This window comes from Chroicocephalus ridibundus, chromosome 2, assembly GCF_963924245.1.
Source record: "Chroicocephalus ridibundus chromosome 2, bChrRid1.1, whole genome shotgun sequence".
In the NCBI taxonomy this organism is placed as follows: Eukaryota; Metazoa; Chordata; class Aves; order Charadriiformes; family Laridae; genus Chroicocephalus; species Chroicocephalus ridibundus.
The window spans coordinates 39,686,410-39,709,842 of NC_086285.1; the positions used below are offsets into that span (position 1 = coordinate 39,686,410).

The window sequence follows — 23,433 nt, forward strand, 5'->3', positions numbered from 1 at the left end:
AAGACGATCAAGGGACTGGGAAGCCTGCCATATGAGGAAAGGCTAAGAGAACTGGGTTTGTTTTGGCTTGAGAAAAGAAGGCTTAGGAGACACTTCATCACCATGTTCCAGTATTTAAAGGGTGGCTACAAAGAAAATGAAGACACCCTTTTTCCAAGGAGTCACATGGAAATGACAATGGGTAATGGATGTAAGTTACTCCTAGGGAGATCCCAATTGGACACAAGAGGAAAATTTTTCACACTGAGAACAATCAGCCATTGGAATAATCTCCCCAGGGAAGCATTGGATTCCCCAACATTGGACACTTTCAAGATTCAGATGGACAAGATGCTGGGCCATCTTGTGTAGACCGTGCTTTTGCCAAGAAGGGTTGGGCCAGATAATCCTTGAGGTCCCTTCCAACCCGGTATTCTCTGATTCTGTGATGCTGCAATGGATCACAGACATTACACCTTAAAATTGCCATGGTTGTGCAAAAGATAGTTATTGTAGATCATGTAGAAATTTCTAAAATGTACTGTTTTCTACTTGTATGGCTGAACTCATTAAAACTGTTCCTGATTTTACAAGCAGAATGATTTACTCAAATACTGTTGTGGTAAATGCTACATAAAAACCTGGATAGGCTGAGAGTTTTGAAAGCAACCATCCATAAATGCCCAAAATTCTATTTAAAACATTCTTAAGGGATTTTCTATGAAGCATGTCATATATGGTATAAATGACAACAATCTGTGAAAGCTGTTTTTAATGCTTTCTATGAGATCATTTTCACCAGTAGAGAATTATGTTTCTCAACCTGTGTTAATAAATAATTCTGAATATATCACCGTGTATTTTTCTTTAATTGATCATTGTTTAGAGTTCTCCTTATCTGTATGAAAATCACTGTTGCAGTTTTCAGTTTCTACTGTGCCGTCAACCCAATTGCTTACGGTGAGGACTTACAGAAACAATTAAGAATACAAATTATTTCATTCCAGTTAGCTTTAGTGTTTGACCTCTGTGGAGAAACTCGTGTGGTGTTGAAGCATTATGCATCTGGTTATTTCTGTGTGTAAGATAAGTACACCCTGTTGCATTTTATGCTCTTTTCCACCGTAAAGGCTTTCTTATAAAGGGCTACTGTTGCATACTTTATTCTTGAAAGACTGAGTGTCAAAGAATGTAGCGTAACTCCTCAGACAACTTCTACATTTTAGACCAGGTACATCAACATTAAATTGTTTAAATATTTACCTGGGTAATTTATATTAGATAACCATAACCGAATAACTTGTATTGAGGGTGTGTGTTGATTTCAATATGTGCAAGTTTTGCCTATGTAAACAGCAATATACTGGACAATTATTGGTTAAAATATTGCATGCAAAAGGTTAGTTTACATTTCTCAATTAAAAAACATCAACAGTTTTCTGTGCTATGAAGCTGGTGAAATTGTGCTGCCATTCAGAAAAAAGGGATGTTGCAACTTACTTCAGATTAAAATCTACAGAGTACCCATGACTTAAGTCTTGGGTAGCTTTTGTCTCTTCTGAGGTAAACTGAGCATCCGTGAAGGCAGTTGATAGTGACAGGAGATAACATATATATCCAATGCATGTTACTAATGAAACTATTGTGGCTGCTGCTCAGTAAATAGAATGCTTCCTACAGCTATTCCAGCCTGTAAGAAAAGCTAAAGCATCAAAATTAAAGACTACTCTTTATGAGGAAGGAATATGCAGTTTGAAACAAGCTGTGGTGGGTTGACCCTGGCTGGATGCCAGGTGCCCAGCAAAGCTGCTCTATCACTCCCCTCCTCAACTGGACAGGGGAGAGAAAATATAACGAAAGGCTCGTGGGTTGAGATAAGGACAGGGAGATCACTCACCAATTACTGTCACGGGCAAAACAGACTTGACTTGAGGAAATGAGTTTAATTTATTACCAATCAAATCAGACTAGAGTAATGAGAATTAAACCCAAATCTTAAAAACATCTTCCCTCACCCTTCCCTTCTTTCGAGGCTCAACTTCACTCCCAATTTCCCTACCTCCTACCCCCGAGCAGTGCCGGGGGAGGAGGAATGGGGGTTGTGGTCAGTTCATCACGCATTGTCTCTGTTGCTCTTTGCCAGGCAAACCCAATACATGCGCACTTTCAGTTTTCAAGTAGCATACACAAAGAAAGTATGGATCCTGACTTCAATTATAGGCTTTTTCGGTTCTCTTTAAGGGTAGAGGTTGATATAGCAAAGGCACTTACTTGAAGCACCATCTTCAGGAGGCAGGGAAGAAGGAATAGGAGTGATTTATAACCTCACTGTATCATTCAAACTATTTTGTATTAATTACTTACATGCATTGCATAACTTTTTTTTGGTAATTTTTTTTGAGACTTTTATGATTATTACGATTACCCTGTAGTTATTTCTTCATTTTAGAAATCTCAGTCTATTAACTGTATTCTCTCTGTTCATTACAAACTTTTGTTTCCAACCTATGCATTTCTGTAACAGAAGAACATAGAATCATAGGATGGTTCGGGTTGGAAGGGACCTTAAAGATCATCTAGTTCCAACCCCCCTGCCATGGGCAGGGACACCTCCCACTAGACCAGGCTGCTCAAAGCCCCATCCAGCCTGGCCTTAAAAACTTCCAGGGATGGGGCATCCACAACTTCTCTGGGCAACGTGTTCCAGTGTCTCACCACCCTCATGGTGAAGAACTTCTTCCTAACGTCCAATCTGAATTGACTAGTCTCAGACATGCCACAAGGAGATGGGGCAGTACTCCTAACATCAGTGTTTTGCTAATAAAGACTTCTTTAAGTATCCGTGGAGTGTATTTGGGTTTTGTGTAAGATGACTGCAATTTCTGTTTTATTGCCCGAGAAGTTTGGGGTCAGAAATGAATGAATGTGCTTAGTGGAAGAGACTGTAATTTACGCTAGCTTTGACTTAAACTAGCAAAAAAAAAAAAAAAAGATATTGTGAGTCCTGAGATATATTTGTATCACTTATTCAGAAGTCCTTAGGACTGGATTACTGACAGTAGAGCTGGATTTGTGCCTGGATAATAACTGAAAAGCAAGTCACCCAAGCCATGAAGTGTGGTTATGTTGACATCAATAAAAATAATTAGAAATGCATGTTAAAGGAAAGCCATTTTCCTGTTTGCCTTATTTTTTTCCCTGCACTTTTGAATGTCTTGCACAGATTGGACATATATACTGATTTTCTGTTTGCTACCTTGATATAGTTTTGAGTCATGCTGCTGCACTGTTCTGAAGATGGGGACTTTTCCATGTCACCTGGTCCATCTACCTACTTCAGCGAAAACAGTTGTCTGGGATCATTCATTCAAGTTGCTCTGTGCCCTTCCTATAAAGATGCCGTGTATTCTGAACATGATGGATGACCATGAGAGGCTCAACAAAGTGTGAAGAGTGAAAGAAATGTATCATATATGCTCCTGCTCACCTGGTTGGTTTCAACATAGCTATAATGATTTAAATTAAAGGTGGATCCTGAACAACGTAATAATATGCAAACCAGCAACTATGGTAAGGTTCAGCTATAATAATGCCAAAGACCTTTACAAAAATAATGGGAAAATAATTCAGTCATGCCAGAATTTAGCTTCTGCCAAGGTTTTCTTCCTCTAAAGCTGACATCAGAAGAGAAACCAATGCCTAAGAGATGCTGGGAAGGAGAGGGTGGATTGTGAGGGGCCGTCAGCAGTAGGGAGATGTTCAGCACACAAATGGAAGGAAGCAAGAGGCCAATGGAAGTAAATATTGTGACAGGAATTCACTGAAAGTTGCAGGGAAAGCTGTTTATTAGTTAACAATGGTGCATGTAAAATTCATTATTTTAATCTCCTTTTCATCCAGACTACTGGAATGAAAATGTCTGTAGGTGCCTACCACAGTTGGACTTTCAGGACTAGCACATTTGTTGTAGAAAGAAAGCAGCTCTCTCTCAGTTGAACGGTGTGTTTTTGACCTTAAGAGTTACCCTCAAGGGACAAAAAAGTGGTTAAAATTCATGGGGTATGAAGAATTACACTTTTATTCTTCCTACATACATATATATATACACCATAACCAGAAGTGAGAGTCTGAAAGACATGCTTTACAACAAATATTTGTTTCCCGGTAACCATTCCCGTGTTCAGTTTAATAAATTTGTTAATGATGTTCTTTATTTACAAGGTGTTTTTATAGGTTATTTTACATTGTTATCCTTAACCAAAGGAGCAGTCCCCTTAGACTCACGGGGCTGTGTTTGATGTGGCCTTTTTTACTTACAGCATTTCTAATCACACTGGGTTTATAAACTATGTATTATTTTATTTATGTCCCAAGCATGAGAGAACTCATTTAATGCACTTGCTTTCCCAACAAATGCTAAAGTACTTCATTTCAAGCCAGGGCAGCAGAATAATTTCCATTCCATTTTATCCTTACAAAAATGTCATAACCTTTCATCTCATCACATGATACATAAAACAAGAATTCAGTACTATCTTGCATACAGTTTACAAGTACTGCATCCAGATCTATATTGGGGCAATATATCAGCCCCTAAATAGTGAGCAATTAAGTCAATTTTCTCCTCTCCCTCCCGCACTGCAAATGATCTTTATAATGAAATGCATCCTTGCAACAATTGCATTGACTGTTAAAAGAGGGATGGATGAAGTCAGCCTAATTAAGCCTTTAAAGGTGCTATTGCACACAATAACTAAAATTTTACTAGCAACTATATCCTGTAAGTATTTACTCCTCTATTTTTATATTTTTCCTTCCTTGTTCATGGCGTTTGCAATAATTGCAGTGAAAGGGTGGGTTTGAACCGTGTTTAATAAGTCTTCCAAATAATATTTGTCTGGGAGATGTCAGGCAGCATAAGTGTAACAATCTTATGACTGCCAGCATTGCCAGATGGCTGTGGCAGGGACACGTCCTGTGATCCCATCCAAAAAACTAGCTTTCATTTTTTTTGTTACTGTGATGCCATAACTTCTGGGCATTTTGTAAATAAGTAGAGTTATCTACAGGCTACCTACGAAAGCCAAGAGCTGGCATGTCATTCCAGTGTCAGAATGCTGGTGGTGTGCAGAAGAATGGGGGATGAAAACTTCACCTTCCCACATGTTTTCCATAATCCACGCTGGAAGGGCAGAGAGGTACTGGAATACTGGTGAAGGGCATAGCAACATACCACAGACAGCAGAAGTCACATTAGAAAATGCTCCATAAGGACAACCCAACCAGCCCTGTACGGGTAGCTCAGAGAAGGATTTATTTGCTTTGGCTTAATGCAGCCAGTACACTTAAGCATGAACTTACTAGATGCGGATCAGAGCCGAGAGGTTTTTGTGAAGTTGCCTCCAAGACAAGAAGTGATTTAAAAACCTGGATATTGAGCAGCGTATGTCTGAGACCCACCTGAGTGTCTCTCTAGCAGCTGGGTCAAGTTTAGCAGTACCAGTATGAAGATGAATTTAATAAAACCAGGCAGATGTGTGTTTCTTCTGTATAATTGGGTACCTTTGCACATATTTCTAGGGTGCTGTGCAGAACCCTGTGAGCTAACTCTTTGCAGAGCTGGTATGAGTCCGCAGGGCTCATTAGCTGAGGCTCTATGCTGTGAGAAAGCAGCTAAATTGCTTCTGAATCTCAGCTAGCTGGGGAAGCAACCTTCTGCATTTACATAGTGCTGCCCTTAAGCGAAAGCAAGTGTGGAATGACCTTAGTTTCTCTACTTTCATAACCTGATAAATTGCCCATCAGAAAAGAATAGTTTCTATATAAAGATCCCCATATCCAAGTTAATACTGAACCAATGTTCCTTTAAATTGCCTCTTGTGAAAAGGACTTCCTGTACTACACGTGTAATGATTTGGTAAACTTTCACGTGCTTGGAGGTCTGAAACTGGGTCTCTCTTGGAAACAAATGGGAAGTTCTTCTGTCTCAGAGAACAGTGATGGATTGGTTCCTGTCCCTTTTAAACAGACGACATTTTAAAATTCAGCACTTTTCTCTCTGGAACAAAACTGGCAACCTCATAAACATCCTTCACAATCTCTCATATTAGTACTTGCCTATGGAGGATTGATACTTGTCTAGGGTTTTGATTTACTTTTTGTTAAGAGGCTGTGCTTTAATCCTGTGCCAGTGCCGACATGTTCCAAACCCTAAAGACATTAAACCAGAAGATGGTGTCAGATGGCAGTGTCATTAACTGGTGTCACTTGAACTGCCATTTAACAGCGCTGTGTTGGTTTGAGCCTGGGACATAATGAAGCTTTGCTCTTTGACACCCTCCAGATTGACTTCATGGAGGACTAACACCTCCAACTCATTTCCATGTCAAATGTGAAGGATGAGTAAGAAGCTTTCCAGCAGATACCGTGGGGCCTTTTGAGCGATGTTTGGCAGTGTGTCTCTTAAACAAATTATTCATGATCTGCTCTAAGACATCAGACAGAGGTCACATTTACCAGGGAAAATATTCTTCTGAATGCACTTGCTACCTTGATGCTTTTCTTTCCACATAGTGGAAGAAGGGAGGAAACAATCAAAATTCTTCAAGAAGTAAATAACGTTATGACAGGTTATAATATTGTAATACTTAACTGGTGTATTACGGCTTTCTGAACCATTGAGCCTTGAGGTATTTATGTGCACTAACAGAAAAGTACCTCACAGAAAGAAAAATGCTGAAGAGCATTACCATAATACAGAATGCACCAGGGACAATATTATTTCCTGAAAAAGCCCAGTGTATGTGAAAAGTAACATCCAGAAAATGTAGCTGTGATGATTTTGGAGCAGTAATAGCTATGGCAACTATACTTTTTCAGAATCAGCTGTGCAATATTCTGCATTTATATTGCGAACAAAGCCGCAGGACAGGCTTACGAGATTGAATGTATCTTCATTTCATTAATGGTAAAATTGAACACAGAATTTTTTTTTTTTTTTGAAAGCTATGACATGCTTGTGAAAAAGGGTGGGAAGAGAAGTAAAATCAGCTTTCCTGTCTGGCCATTTTACGTATAAAAATTTCAACATTTGTCCTTGGAGGGACTAAAAGGCATTCTACCTCAGCAGTTCTTCAATGGTTACGGGAGAGGGGGAAGAAAAGTAAAGCTCTTTCTAATGCACAGCCCTAAGAAGGAGACAAAGGTCCCAGAATGACTTTCCTCCATTTTCATCATCAAAAACCTATTTCTAATTTCTACACATAGCTCTAAGTAGCAATACTTCGGAACCATCATTCATCCCCATGGTAACATCCCTTGATATTATAAGCAGTTAATTATGTCGTTGCTGTGTGGTACACTGTGTGGTTTATTTACGGAAGGAGATAAACATTTAATGAAAGCATCTTTGAATATATGAACAAAATAAAAACTGCTGTTCCATCCCTCTGGTCTTTCCTCATGCTCCATGCAAAGGAAATGCAGCATTAGCAGATATCTGCTGAAACCTATAGAAATACAACCTTCTTGGTAAAGAAATGTGATATCATTATATGGCAAAGAGAGGAATCCTGCCCAAGTTTTTAACTAAACAAACTTATTTCCTTAAAAGATATCATATAAAAATATACATGGTATAATTTGATTTGATATAAATAGATTATAAATTACTAGAGATTCAAACCAGAATAGATGATCTGACGGTTATTTTGTTCATTTCTGAGCTACAACACGTGACATCTCTGTCATGAAGTAACTGCCCCTGACCGTCATCAGGATCCCCCTTGTACGGGAAAGAACCTGAGAAAAGACAGGCAAAAAATCCTGAATTGTTTCACTGGAAACTACAAAAAAAGCTTTCTACAATTGTTTGACGTGCTAATTTATAGAGCCAATTAAATAACTCTGTGGTGAACAGTCACTGGATATGCATTTTTATAAGCTTGAATTAATATTGTTTTGTTAAAAAGTGACCTGCAAATATAATGCAGTCAATACAGGAAAAAAGAATACTGGTTGAATAATAATGTCTGAAAAAAATGTTTAAAATATCAGTCTAAAAAAAAAAAAAAGTGCTTTTTTTTTTCTTTTAAATAAGAATCTTAAACCTTATACAATTTAAAAGGCAGGTCTTAGACTAAAGACTGACTTGTTGATAATTCTTTAAAATGTTGTCTAACTCCTTTGTTAAAGGAATTAGTTCTGGAAGGGTCGTCAAAATTTACATATCAGTATGTTTTTATCAATAATTCAGACAACTATTAGATGTATGATGGCTAAGTCTTCTGTTAGAGTAGTAGAAGAAAACAGAGTACATTGCAGAATTACCTGAATTATTCAGCTAAAAAGCCAAATGAAAAGAAGTGAATTTTACTATAATCAAATGCAAAGAACACACCTAGAAATAAACATTTCCTGATTTTACATACAGGATAAAATCCTCTGTTTAGAAAGCTGTGATTCACCGCATTTTAAAGGTCATAATGGATTATCACCTCAACATATCACTGTACCAAAGAGCACTAATGTGATGCTGCATTAAAAATGTTTAAAAGGAGGAATGCCACATGAGAGCAGCGAGATGACCTTCCCTTTGCTAAGTAACCACATTGCTAAGCCCAGCGCTGGTACAGCATATCCTGATATGATTAACCCACTTCAAAAGGCGTATGAAAACCCTGAAGAATTCAAAGGAAGACCACAGAAATGATTAGATCTAAAAGGCAACCCCTATAAAATGAATCTGAAAGTGTCGTACCTAGCAAAGAGAGTGCAGAGAGATTGCTTAATCACTGTGTATAGGTAAACTAAATGAGGATTTTCAACCTTGCTATCAAGAATGCTACAAGAGCCAAAAGCTGTGTGATGAAGTCAGAAAAATTCTGCCTCCCAGGAAGAAGTAACATCCTTGAAGTTAAGTGTCCTGACAGATTACAAGAGGAGTGATATAACTCATCGTTAGCTTTCTGTGGCCTCTGAAATGAAGCAATTAAGTAGGAGATACCTGGGGGAGAATCAGACTGGGTGCAGTAGCAGCCCCTGCTAACTTTTCCCTTAACCCAGAAATGACCAGATACGCTCTGTGTTTTATTTTGCTGCCATTCCCTGAAGCCCTGAGCAGTGGATGGACACTGGAGATAATCCTCAGCAGGAGTTCGGGGATGCTATAAAGAATCCGTTTTCTTGGACAGCTTGCTGGAATGTTCACCAGGATGAATGTTATAGACAGATTTCAGGTCAGAAAGGATTTCGCACAGGTCAGACCAGCAAGAATCCTGGTGGGGTTTTTTACCTGCCTTCCCGTGGATCGCCTGCTGGCTGATTTGGGGATACCTAACCTCATCAGTTTGCTACAAGCGCAGAAGCTGTGAAGGCTGGTGGTATCTCAGTCTCTCTTATGCTCTGTTTATCGGGCATAACCGTTAATCTCTATAGGATTTAAACACATTAGTGTAACCCAAATTTACAAAGTTAATAGCCCATGATGTTGACAAGACTTGCAGGAATATTGTGAAGAAGTACAGGGAGCAGGACTTAGAAAAAACTAGGCTGGAAGGCTGTGAAGGCGCTGCAGGGGTGCCACGATGCACCTGGTGCACCCCTGCGGCCAAAGCTGTATAGGGGATGGCTTTCCCTGTCCTGCGAGGATAACAAACCGCTCCACGATGCTCTCAGGAGACTACTGGCCCGAAGTGTTTTTGTTTCTAATGTAATTAGGAAAAAGAATTTAACACTGGGATATTATCACAAATCTTTTGCTTTCATTTCATGCATACAGTGCTGAAAGGCAGACTACTTCAAGTGTCTTTGTCTGGGCTTATTCTGATCTCTAGTCCAGAGCCATAGCTGGTGAAATGCTTATGCTTGTACTTGAACTGATGCCCTTGCTAAACACCCCTCGTCTTCTTTCCTAACGGAAAGAGACTTCAGCTCTTCTTCTTGACACAGTAATCTTTCCCCCATCATTTCAGCAGGTAATAATTTATCCCTTATCTCATCATTGCTCATGTACCCTCAAAGAAGCAATACAATACATCAGACTAAAGCTGTTGGGGTTAGAGGTTTACACTTGGCTGTGATTCCAAACTTTCAAATAACACAATATTTATAGCTTTTCCTAGGCTCATAACAGTGGCTGCTAAAACACTCGCGTAAAAGAATATGAAAATACAAGTATAATATGGCTTTCACATCTGATCTTTTTGACCTGGCAAACTTAGATATCATATACTTAGTTTTACCCACTGAAATATTCAACTTTAATTTATTTTGCTTAGATTTTGCAGGCTATAAATAAACTGTAAAGTTACTGCAGTTGTGCCCTGATTTCTTAACAGCAGTGCTTTTTCACATAACTAAATATACTAACTTTTGGAGTTCAGTTCAACACAGTTTAAAAATGCAAAGCATAGCTAAGCATATTTACACCTGAATTGATTGAAGCTTTTTGTTTACTTTCTCTGATTTGTCTTGGCAATACGTAAGTTGAATTTTAGATTGGAGTCTTTGCTGATTCTGGTCCCAATGTATTGACTTCTATCTTACTATATTTCTCCTTGTTTGAGCAAAATATTACAAACTAGTCGGCCTATAGTAACACATTTTTACATTCGGAAGGTGATCAACATAGGTTGTGAAGATGCTACATTTAATGAAAGCATAAGAATTTTATACAGCTGTCACTGCACTCATCGAGTACCATTCTGGGACGAGCAAACGAACTTAAGAGAGTGTAAACTCACATGCTGTGAGCTCCAGCGTGTCTCTTACAATACAAGAAATCTCAGGAACAGACAAAGAGCATCTGTGCCAAAATGCATCTACTCTTTTTTTTAGTATCACCAGTGGCTATCATATTCCCAAGTTTAAAAGTATGACAGTATAAAGATGCAGTGGTTGGCAGCATCTGATAGAACAACTGGGTACGTCAATTCCATCTTCTTCATGGCGTCTAAAAGAATATGCACTGTACTACATAAATATTATTTTAGTTCTAATACATACATGAAAAGAGCCTTTGCAAAGATTTACAGGTTAATACGGGGTACTACACTTACCGAGATGTGTGTTCATCATCTTCGCGCAATATTTGCACATGGCTTCCAAGTCGTTTAGTTGCCCTTGTAGAAATGAAATCTGGGCCTCCAATTCCTCCTCCTGCAATTAAGAGGTTATTAGCATTAAAACCCACCTTTTTATGATACACAGTAAAATTGGGAAGCTAACCCTTGACATGCTTAGACATCTTCTAATTTTTCCTTTGCCTTTGCTCTTGAGAAAATTTTGGAAATGAAAAGAATCACCTTCCAACAGTATTTATCAAAAGACTTTTAAATTCTTTTATCATTTCATGGAAATAGGGTTTGGTTTTAATGTTTCAGTGTTTATTCATACTAGCCTTTTACCTTCTAAAGAGTTTAATAAAAATCTGCTACATTGATCCAAAAAGGGTTAACAAGTCGTATTTCTTTTAAAGATTAGCTACCTGGTTTAGCTTGTGCAAACGTGGTACCACAGCAATGGCTGAAAAAACTCACCAAATGAGAAAAATTCTCATTTCCGGCAGAGTAATTTCCACAGCTATTCCTTTGAAACCTCAGAAAAAATTTATTTTTTTATTTCAAGGCATATATTTCATGAGACCTAATGTCATACCTCAAGGATGCATTGCTGCCATATAATTTGGTGTATTTATTTGTGTAGCACATCACGCTCTATTTGTATAAGAAAACCGCCCAGCCAACTGCAATTCCACACAGCGTCTTATGCAATATTTAAGCGAAAACTATTCTCAGCTCACATAGTGTAAAGTGGATACTCTAAATTATTAAGTTATGTTTAATAAATGGGCATCAAGTGTAATGTAAAATATGAATTTAAAAAAAAGGATTATTGATTTTAAGGCCCAGGAGAACTATTAATATCTAGCCACATGCCCCGTATAAGCAATGGGAACTACCTCAACTAAGAATTTCTCTTTGAAGTCCTTTCTTTTCCAGTTTACATATGCATCCAATCTCGGCTTTGAAGACCATACTGCAGAGAAAGTTCACCACTCCTTTATTAAAACTCCTTTAAAGGAATTAATACTGTCACATACAGTATTGAGCAGTTTTTTGTTTGTTTAATTATGCAATTGAATTCAAGCAGATAAAGGCAAAGTAACTTTTTAGCCCTGTGTTTTTCTTAGGAGTTTTGCAGTTCTTTCATACTCATGTTTGATGGAGATTGCTGAACATTACAGTACGAATTACATTTCAAATGAAAAAAATACAAAACTGATCAGCAAGAATAAAGAAAATGAATCAATCATGATTTAAAGGTACAAGTGATCTTAATCTCCATCAGAAACTGAGTCAGAGCCAAGCAAAGGAAACTTTGCACTAACATAGCATATATCCAAAAGCAATTGATAAATAAATTTAACTGTAGCATTTTGCAAGATCCACCAATATCACTTTCCCTACACACTTTAACCTCACACTTACAATCTACAGACATTAAACATTTTTTTCTTTGATATTTCCTTAAATTAATACACCCTCACCTTACTTTACTCAATTTTATACTTTGACTGCTTAAGCCTCAAAGGGATTGATTTTATATTGCCAATTTATAGCTGCTGAAAGACTAATCTCTTTCAAAGCCTGCAGTTCCGTCACAGTTTATACAAGCCTATCTGCATTCCTATTTCTATTCAAGAAATGTTGCTGCAGAAGACCTTTTCCTAACACGTGCAGCTAGTGACTGCAAGAAACAACCCACCGTAAAGTTTAAATTGCCAGTGCACTGCAAGTGCAGCTGGAAGATAGGGGCAGGTGACAATAGCTGAGTATTTTACCATAAAAGTAACATAATCAAATTCTAAAATCATTAGCCAGTAATTGAAACCCAGTTTATCTCCTACAACTGAATAAGCAAATTTAACTTCTGGTAATAAATATTTCTATGTTTCCAAGACTGTTTTTTTTTTTCTTACTCATGGATCAGAACAGCAGTAAATTGATTTTAAAATGCTTTTGGACACCTCTATCCACTTGGGCAGATTCTGAAACGGAACTTTTCAGCCATACAACAGTACCTTTTCATTTGGCAAGGGAGACTGGTGCTGAGTAAACTACATCCACCGTTCTTTCAGCTGGTTAGGATTCAGCATGGGCATCAGAAAAGTTCAGCAGACCCATCACTCACAAAGGAGGGTGCCGTGGCCAGGAACTCACAGACAGTGCAAGAGTTTTCCTGCCAAGTGGGAACTCTTGCACAAAGCTGAATGAACACACTTGGAGTTCCTGACTTATCTGGCACCCTCAGGAAGGGCACCAAGGAGCGCTGCCAGTGGGATGTGCAAATGAGCAAGACAGTTCACTTGGCACTTGACACATGAGAGACCTGGATGTGCTGTCTGCATACGACGACAACACCCAAATGGTGATGACTTGCTACCAGACATAACCAAAACCTGCCCCTGCTGTCACCGGCAGTGCTGTGGCAACCTCTGTGCAGATGGACCCCTGCGGGTGATGTCCCTGGAGGAAGGTTTGCTCTGCTGTAGTTGCCGCAGCAGCAGGTGAGGAGCTGCAAGAAGAGGCAAGTGTGTTTTATTGAATTAGCGGTGATAAACTGGTGATTGAGAGGATCTTTCAAGGTATAAAAGCTTATGCAACAGACAGGGAAGGTGCAACCAAGGCAAGACACAGTGAGAAGAAGATGGAAAGTGGAAGTTGTGGATGCCCCATCCCTGGAAGTGTTCAAGGCCAGGCTGGATGGGGCTTTGAGCAGCCTGGTCTGGTGGAAGGTGTCCCTGCCCATGCCAGGCGGGGTTGGAACTACATGAACCTTAAGGACCCTTCCAACCTAAACCGTTCTACGATGCTATGGAAGCTTGTGAATTCTGGCAGCAGGAGGGCTGTCCAGTAGCAGCTCCCTCAGAGGAAGAATCCAGATTGGACACCATAACAGAACACAACCGAGCGAAAGCGATGAGTGACAGTGAGTGGTTGGTGACTCTCTTACAGCCAAACTCATTGACCAGGGAGGTTTCTTGCTTGCATGGAGCCTCAATTTGTGGTGTTGCCAAAAGACTGTTTGGGGTCACCTAATGTTCTGACTTCTTTTCTGCTTATTCAATGCATACACCAATGACATAGTGATGTGAAACCATTCCAGTTCAAAAGTGACTGTTGGGCTCCTAAGCAAGGGTGAAGGGGACAGGAATCCTGGTGGTGTTTCTCCTTAATTCTATGGCAAAAGGGAAAAGCCAGCAGATGTATCCTATATATTTGGTGGCACTATCTGGGCTTCAGTTATTTTGCTTGTGGCACCCAATTTGATGAGAAAAGACAACTTATAGAATAGGTCTACCTGGCAAAGAGAGGGAAGAACAACTTTGTGAATAGACTTGCTAATCTAACGGGGAGGACTTTGTCTGTCACTGAACAGAGACCTAACCCAGAAATACATGAGAAAGCAGCACACAAGGTATGTAGAAGGTCCACTTGGCAGAGTAAGGAGCTTCTTAATGAACTAAAATGGGAAAAGCACACATGGAGATGGAAATGATGGAAACAGAGAGCAAATGTGGAAACAATGACAGGAAACAAAGGACAAGCACACAATCATTGTTTGGGCACAGGAACAAAACTAGAAAGGATAAAACTCATGTGGACCTAAAATTAATGGGGGACATTAAAGGGTAACAAGAAGGAATTTTACAAGTATGAGCCACAAGAGGAAGTTCAAAGAAAATGTAGGTCTATTGCTTACTAGGGGAGATAAGATAATGACAGATGACACAGAAAAGACTACAGAACTCAATACCATTTTTTGCTTCTTGCTTTTTAGGCCAAGTCTGCTCCCAGACCTCTGCATGCACAATTTGGGAAGGAGAGGGATGGCTAAGAGTGTGTGTGTGGGGGCAATAGGTTGGTGAATACCTGAGGAAGCAGCATGTGTTCAAATACATGGGACCACATGGGATACACCCGTGGGTGCTGAAAAAGCTGATGATGTGATTGCAACACCACTAGCTATCATCCATAAAAAATCACTGCTATTACAGGACATCCTTGGTGACTGGAGAAACATTAATTTTACATCCTTATTAAAGAAAAGTGAGAATGAGGATCTAAGAAACTAGATGATGGCTGGCCTCACCTTAGTCCTTGGAAAAATCGTGGAGCATGTCCTCTTGGAATCAATTTCCAACATGTAAAGGACAAGACAATAATCAAGAAAAGTCAACAAAGATTTACCAAGAGCAAATCGTGCCTTCCCAATCTGGTTGCCCGCTATGATGAAATGATGGGCCATGCAGATGAAGGGAGAGGAGTGAATGCAATATATTTTTGCTTTAGTTATGCTTTTGACGTTTATTTTCAAAAGCATCATCGTTTATAATATGAGAAAGTAAGGACTGAATGAAAGGATTGTAGGTGGACTGAAAATTGGTCAGACCCCAAGCTCAAACAGTAGAGTCAATGGCTTGATGTCCAGTTGGGTGGCTGGAAATGTGCACAGTAACCAATGGACTGCTATGGAGATACTGCTCAGTGTCTTCATCAACAGCCCGTATGAGCAGACAGAATGTACACTCAGTAGATTTTCAGATGATGCAAAATGGGGAGACATGACTGCTGTGCTGACTGGTAGAACTTCAATTCAGAAACACTATGAGACACTGGAAGCCCAGGCAAAAGAAACCTTTTTGTAGGTCTCTGTTTTAGAAGCTTCAATAAGTGCAAAAATCTGGGGAGAAAAACCCCAATGCATCAGCACAGGCAAGGAAGGAACTTGCTATTTGTCAGGCCTGCTGAAAATGATCTGGAGGCTACAGTGGCTGCTGAGTTGAATATGAAGTAACAAAGTGCTCTCATCATGAATAGTTTAAACAGTGCACTGGGCTACATACAGGAGGAATGTGGTCAGCAGATCCAGGAAAGTCATTACCCGCCTCTACTCAGTGCTCATGAGCCCTCACCTTGAATAATGTTTTGGGCTCCATTTCGAGAAGGATGTTGAGAAACTGGAGAGGGTCCAGTGCAGGGCTACTATGATGGTTACCAGTCTAGAGGAGAGGCTGAGGAAGCTTGTTTATTTTGGTGAAGAGGAAGCTAAGGGGAATCTGCTGGGAGCCTGCAACTATATGGAGCCACAGAGAATCAAACTCTTCCCAGCAGTAACAGATGATACAGAAGGGACCATGGCCAAAAAATTGCCCCTCAGAAGGTTCAAATTGTCCATTAGGAAAATATTCATCAGAAGAGCAGTGCAACACTGGAAGAGGTTTCTCATAGAAGTTTCTCTTCAAAGTCACTGACCTGATCCAATGTTAGCTGCTTCAAGTAGCAGCTTCAGCAGGGGTCACTTCTAAACAACATTTCTAAGACTAATCTTTTCACAGTATCTTCTGAAATTTGTTCTGCAGATTATGAATGTTTTAATGTTTTGTAAAGTTAAGCAGCAAAATCACAAAGTCCCTCATAAAAAAACCAACATTTTTTTGCAGTGTTCTAAAGTAATAGTCTTTAGCAGTAATAGACGAAACAGCTGATTTATCGCCAGTTCTGTGCGGATGCTCTTGATTCTTGTCCAGACAGTATTCACTGAGTTTTTCGCTAACTGACAACTTTTATGTTTCATTGTGCAGAGGCAGTGAGTACCCTGGATACCATTTTTATTTTGTGTACAAATAGCAGTGCTGCTTTGATCCCTCTTATGCATGAACAGAGACTTATAAATTCTTGGAACAGACTAAATGCAAGTCAAGAGAAAAACATTATGGTTTCTGCTTCCTTGAGAAACCGACCTTTCAGCTGATCTGACACACACACTGACAGAAACATGTGAACAGTGATTCAAACTCATTCAGCTACTGCTCTCAAGGGTTAACCAGCTGACCACAAACCAAAAATCAATCATTTAAATAACTACCCAAAATAAAAAATCAATGTCAACTACCAAAGAACATGTCCTATAAAGCCTATAAGCTCAACATTTTCTAATATTGGGAGCTGCATTATGAGGAAGAAAACCAAATCAAACAGCAGGGAGACCAAGACCTGCGAATTTAATGATGCAGTCTTGCAGAAAACCAACTTAACAATACTTTCTGAAAATTTCGTCACAGCATCCTCAAAAAACTTTTTCACACCTTCAACATTTCACATGATGTAGAGCCTTCCAGATGATTAGTAACATCCTGAAGTGAGTATGAGAATGAAAAGGAAGTAGGTTATTTGTGCTGCAACATTGATTTACATTTCACTACCAATGTAAAGCAGGCTAGTATTTATGTTTCCAGTCAAAGCAAGACTCTATTTGAGTACCTCCATATACACATCTCCAACTCGTTTCCTTCTTGTGGCAAGACTGAATTTCCAAAAAAACCTGACTTATATTTATGTTTCTCGTATTCATCTTTCTTCTTATCCACACCCAGAACTTTGCTTACATTGTTACATTTCCTTTTTTCTTTTGCCATGAAAGCTAATTCCTTTATGATTAATTATTTGCCATTTCTTTGCTATTTTTTCCCCATTCTATACAGTTTTGGTGCTCTCCATTTGTCCAAAGTTCGCTCTTCCCTTTTTATCACCTTTCCTTTCATCGATCTTCTCACCTTTACAAAGACAGCTATGGAAATAAATTTTTTATACCCTTCCTTCTCTCCTGAGCTTGTAATGAGATCAGCAATGCCTCTACCATACCCCGTTTTTCATCAAATTTTACTGTTTCAGAAAAACAGCTGTGACTAACTGAAAGTGGTCAGCACCTTCGAGAACACATTACAGAAAGTTTTACAGTTTTGACATTGGAATCCTACCCTTTTACAGCTCTTCACTTTACAAGTTGCAATAAGGCTTGCGGACAGGGGTAAGGGCACTGAATTTAGCATCCCACACAAGCCAAGGTCTGACGAAATAGAGTTTTGGCAGAAGCCATTCTTTCTCAACCTTGTTTTTATCAGTTTAAACAAGTTTTCTCCCAAATACACGACGTGTAGCTTAATACAGAAGTATAAGGGCTGCAAAACAGGGAATATGAATGTACAAAATCAGGGCTCTAACGTCTTTCTTTCATACTAACATTTAGTTTTCAGTCCTACTGTTCAGGAAATGGAAGAAAAATTGTATTTTTGTCTGTTTTACTCATGTAGAAGCTCAAGGAGGAGTAAACTCTGTTGTCAAAGGCTTACAAAAACATATGTCCAAATATACAAAATGTACAAATATACAAAATGTACAAATAGCAGTGCTTCTTTGATCCCTCTTATGCATGAACAGAGACTTATAAATTCTTGGAACAGACTAAATGCAAGTCAAGAGAAAAACATTATGGTTTCTGCTTCCTTGAGAAACCGACCTTTCAGCTGACCTCACACACACACTGACAGAAACATGTGAACAGTGATTCAAACTCATTCAGCTACTGCTCTCAAGGGTTAACCAGCTGACCACAAACCAAAAATCAATCATTTAAATAACTACCCAAAATAAAAAATCAATGTTTTTGATTTAGCCAAAAATTTATTTATTTAGCCAAAAAAAAAATATATATATACAAAAATATATTTCGTTCACGAACACTTAGAATGGCAAAACTCCATTCATCTTAAAGCTGAATCCTTCTGAATATGAATTAACTTGGCAGCACCACCAAGTGTTAAGTGCAGGAGAAAAGCAAGTACCTTCAAAGCGAAGAGCATTTGAAGGTATTTAAGATGTTTAAGCAATAATGCTGCAGCTAAAAACATAACACAAAATGTGACAGAAGTGTGTTGAAAGCACAGCCCAGTCTTCCTGGTATCGCGTTTGATGCTGCTCAATGATGGGCTGGGTAAAGCGTAAAGAAAAAAGTATGTCATGATCTAAAGATGTAATGGTATGGCCCAGAATACTCTCCCAGGCTACACAGGTGTGCTGATCAGGGATATCTAGAACTAGTGGTGGAGTTTTTTTGTAGTTAATAGCCCTTGGACTTTTCTTATATTAATTTACCCAGTCACATTTTCAATTCTTTCAGTATTCCCAAAAAGAGCACTAAGGAAACATCCCCTGAGCTCTTGGCAAACTGGCAGGGTAAATTAGAAAACAATTCTGATGAGGTATTGAAACATTTAGAGGAAAATAATGGGAAAAATAAGATTGATGTAGGGAAATCCTGAAGCCAGGGACTTGCTAAGGCTCTTACCAGTACTTAAGTCCCTATTCATAAAATATACACATAGAGTACACCTTTTGGATACTGGTGGCACTTTGCATGTCAAATAAGATTCAGACGCATGGCATAAATTGCCTTCACATTTAATTTTATGCAAATTTCCCTGGAGTAAAAAGCAGTGGTTACTGCTTCCATTTTGTGAGAATTCATTTGGTTTTCATTTTTTAATTTATCAATTAAATACAAAATTTAACCTTTTAATCTTGAACCCCTGACAGCTGAATGTTGGTTGACACCCCCATAATTTTTTTATGATCTATGCCAGCCACAGAATAGTCTACCGCATATGGTGACATTTAAACCGTAAACAACTGGTTTTGAACAATGAATTACAGACGGTGGAATTTAAAACAAAATTTTGACTTATTTAATTTACCAATTTGACTTATCTATTATTAATGGTGTCACTCATGGGCTCTCATCAAGACCAAGACCTCACTCTGCTGGGTGCCGTACAAATATAAAGAAAAAACCCGCTTCTCTAAAGGACTTAACAGTGTAAGCCAAGAGAAAACAGATGGCTGCAGACACACATATGGGGAGGACATGGAAACAATATGGCTATATTAGTCAGTCTTATAGACATGGCTTCAGCATGTTAGCAACCAAACTGTTGTCAGTGGATAGGTGGAATTTTTAGGAGAGTTTTCATAAGGCATTTGCTTTGCAGATGTTCGGAGAAAGTTTCTTCTACGTGGAAGGGGCTATGAAAAGGTTAGATGCAAGTTCACCAAGCATATCAGAGTCAGGGATGGAATATATATTGTCACTTTCACATTGAGAATTTTGGTACTTGTGCAATGTTTGTACAAATTGGAATTATTTCAGATATGAATATATTACCCTGGGAGGACACAAAGAAGTTCAGATACTGCCTTCGGGTATTAATTCCTGCAGAAGCAGAGGTTAGGTACTGATTTCCTGTGCTGAACCATTACCTACCAATATTTCTGTGTCCCTGTGCTAGCTGAAGTATCCCCATGCTTAATATACTTCCAAATACACCTTACTCATGTTTTGCGTTCTTCACATCTTCACAACCGCCAGGTTTTTTTTATTATTTTGAATATACTTTCATCAATGTTAAACATTTTAAGCATAGTATTTTCAGATAAATCCTACAAACATATATTTTGTTCCTTTGGACTGCATGCACAGTGCACTTGAGCCATGTTTTTATTTTACACCACTTTAACTCAAGACTGCTACTACAATCCCAGGACGGTACGAGGTAGCTTATGTAGGAAAGTCTTTCTTTCCTTTTTTTTCTTTTAAACTCTCTCTTAATTTCACTGTGTAGTGCTACTAGTCATAGTTGCTCAGAGTAGCAAATAGGGCTTCATACTTGCTGACAGTTACGTACTTATTTCAGTGCTTTCCTAGATCAGACCCCTTAGAGCTCAAACAGGTTCTCTGTCAGATTAATAAAGGAAACGGTGGTGTAGTTATCCACCTTAAAGAAGATAAGGGGAGTACAAAACCTACGGAAGCATACTTTTCTTTTCCTCTCTTTTCTCCTCTGCCTTATCATTACTTTGACCTGTTGCTTTCCAACACAGAAATTTTGCTCTCTGGTAGTACTATATGTCTCAAAATACATCAGGGGACATCAGAGGGAGCACAAATGAGTTAGGTAAAAAATACTCCTGGAAGTCTAGGTTCAAAATGCGGTGCTGTCAAAATCATAACATTTCAGGACACAATGCATCCTCTTCTGCCCGGAGAAGTAAATTCAGAAGAATAATTGCCTATTTTAAAACCTGAAAGAGAACTGCCACTGCGTAATCCTAGTGAACATATGCCCGTGACAACCCTCTGAAAGGGGTGGGGGAATAGGACTGAGAAAAATAAGAAAACAAAATGAAGGATAAAAGAAAGGTCAACAAAATATTCATTGTGATTCCTAGGAGCCAAGCTAAATCAGGTTATGTACCAACACTGCAAAAAAAATATTACTAAATTATTCGTTTTGGAGGGCTCTGATTGAAAACAAGTATCAAAAACAAGAAAGGAATTTTATAATACAGATAAAAATGTTCAACTAGAATGAGACCAAGACAAATTTTCCAGTAAATTAAAATGCTAGAAGGCATTCACCTGCAAAGTCACATATTTTGGGGCATCAGTACAATCCTGACCTCCTCTGTGCGCTTTCAGTAACAACACAAAGAGGGATGGCGTCGCACATGCTTTCCCAGGCTATGCACATGTAAACAAAACTAACAGATTATTGGTAAAGGATTAAATTAATAAATAAATTTTTCAGCCTTTGTCTACTTAACCCCCCACCCCCCATAAAGCAGTGAACAAAACCCAACAAAACTGAAAGGGTTCTAACTCTGACTCAGAATAGCCAATGACCCAGGAACGCTTTTGAACATTCACATTTCTAACACGCCAGAGTTAGCTTTGTTCAAGGAGACCCACACTTTTTAAATGCAAGAAAAATTACGTTTTTCTTACTCTTTTAAAATTTGAAGATGGGTGAAATATATATACATGTGTATTTTAATGCATTCTGTACCTGTAGCTTTTCTGAAATATAAGAAATAAGAATGTGTGGTCAGCTATTGCTCCTCTTCTTCCAAACTGGAGTAACTTTCCGTTCCTCTTCTTTGCCCTCTAGTTTTATGAGGACAGCAAGGTAAAAAATATTTATAATCAATATTTGTTTATAATCTCCACTAAGAAGATTAGTGACTTTGAGGCAAAATATCTTTTTCATTGTGTTGATGTATAACTATCTATTTATTTGATTTATTGTCTCTTTAAACAAGGCTAAAAATATTTACATACAGTGACATTTAGAAGAAAGTGAAAGATGGAGCCTCAGAGGATCTCCCTAGCCTGCTGACAGATCCATTTCATTTCAATTAAAATCCTGAAAATAGCTGAAACTCTGGCTCACAGCTTCTAAACACCGTGTCCTGCTGTTGAATTTCCATCTTAAACAGTTCAAAGTCAATTTGCCAATGTCACGCTGTTGGAATCTGCTTAGTTTGCCACGTCCCACCTTGCCTGGAGACGTTAGTGGCAAAGGACCACAGGCTTGGACGTTTTCCAAAGCAACTCCCACTGTCGAACCTATTACTGGAAGAGCTTCCAGGTGCACCAGTCTCACTGACGCAGAGCTAGAAACCAGCAACTGTGCTACTGGAGCAAGAGCAGGACTTGTTTTCACTTAACTTGTGTGTATTTTCCTCTTAAAAATACCCCGCTCCTATGATCAGATTATCTTTCCTTATCAGGAAGATGAAGAAGGATAAACGCGAATATTGGAGAAAGCTCTTGCCTAGAGACAAATAAAGTAAGGATGGAAAGAAACCTTTTTTTAAGCAGACACAAGACTGCGGGACTTCTCTAGCTGCTGCCTGCACAAGTCCATCTGCTGGCACTGCCCTACGGGATTGCCAACAGACAGTTTAAAAACAGAACCTACGACAAGCTGCAAAACATTTTGCTTAACCAATTGTGGATGAGTGGGCACTGAACAACTGAGAAAATCAGTAGTATTTCATTTGGTAAGGGAATAGATAAGAACAGAAAAGAGCTGTAGGGTAATAGAAATTATCCCTTTGAACAGAAATGGCGATAAAAGTTTTCTCTCAGTGCTGCTGTTGACATTGATGACTTAATCGCATTGGAATATTTTTCATAAATGATAAAACTGAGATATTAATTTAGATGGTATGACTTTGAGTATTTTGGAAATAGCTATAAATAAACACATATGTAAATGAGAATCCCATTTCCTCCATTATGTTTCAGTATCAGATCTGACGGGCTTTCTGCCTCTCTGGTACACACATTGCCGGCCTGTAAGACTGCATGAGCCCACTACGGCAAAGTAAGAGAAATGTGAGCAGGGGAAAAAACCCCACCATTTCATGATTTTAGAGCTCTCTGAAACAATGCGGTAAGTGTTCTTGGATGCATATGAATATGGAATGTTTAATATCCAGATATTATGCAATGAATAAAGTTCATGCTCCATGCTTCACTATTATATTACTAAAGCATTTGGTTGAATGTTATTGAAATAGTTGATTAGGTGCGATGTACTTATGTAATTATGTGTCTTAATTTTGCTGCCTGAATGAGCTTTTTAATATACACACAGTTCAACACATATAGAGTCCTTTATGAAGGACTTTCAAAGTATACCCTTTGTTAAACTCACACTCAGTTAAATTATACCCTTTGTTAAACTGACACTCAGTTAAATTTTTTTAAGCA

The 23,433-nt window shown here is 38.7% G+C and overlaps 1 protein-coding gene across 5 annotated transcripts in view; it reads right to left on the reverse strand.

Annotated features, from left to right (window-relative positions):
* Nucleotides 1-23,433, reverse strand: part of TBC1D5 (TBC1 domain family member 5) — a 321,123-nt gene that overhangs the window by 16,975 nt on the left and 280,715 nt on the right. For 3 of the 5 annotated variants that reach the window (XM_063325151.1, XM_063325148.1, XM_063325149.1), the window contains 2 exons: nt 15,133-15,165; nt 11,037-11,136 (listed from right to left, as the gene is read on the reverse strand). In XM_063325151.1, the coding sequence (XP_063181221.1) occupies nt 11,037-11,136; nt 15,133-15,165 (133 nt within the window). The remainder of the gene's footprint in view (nt 1-11,036; nt 11,137-15,132; nt 15,166-23,433) is intronic. The other 2 variants (XM_063325152.1, XM_063325150.1) reach the window with 1 other exon arrangement.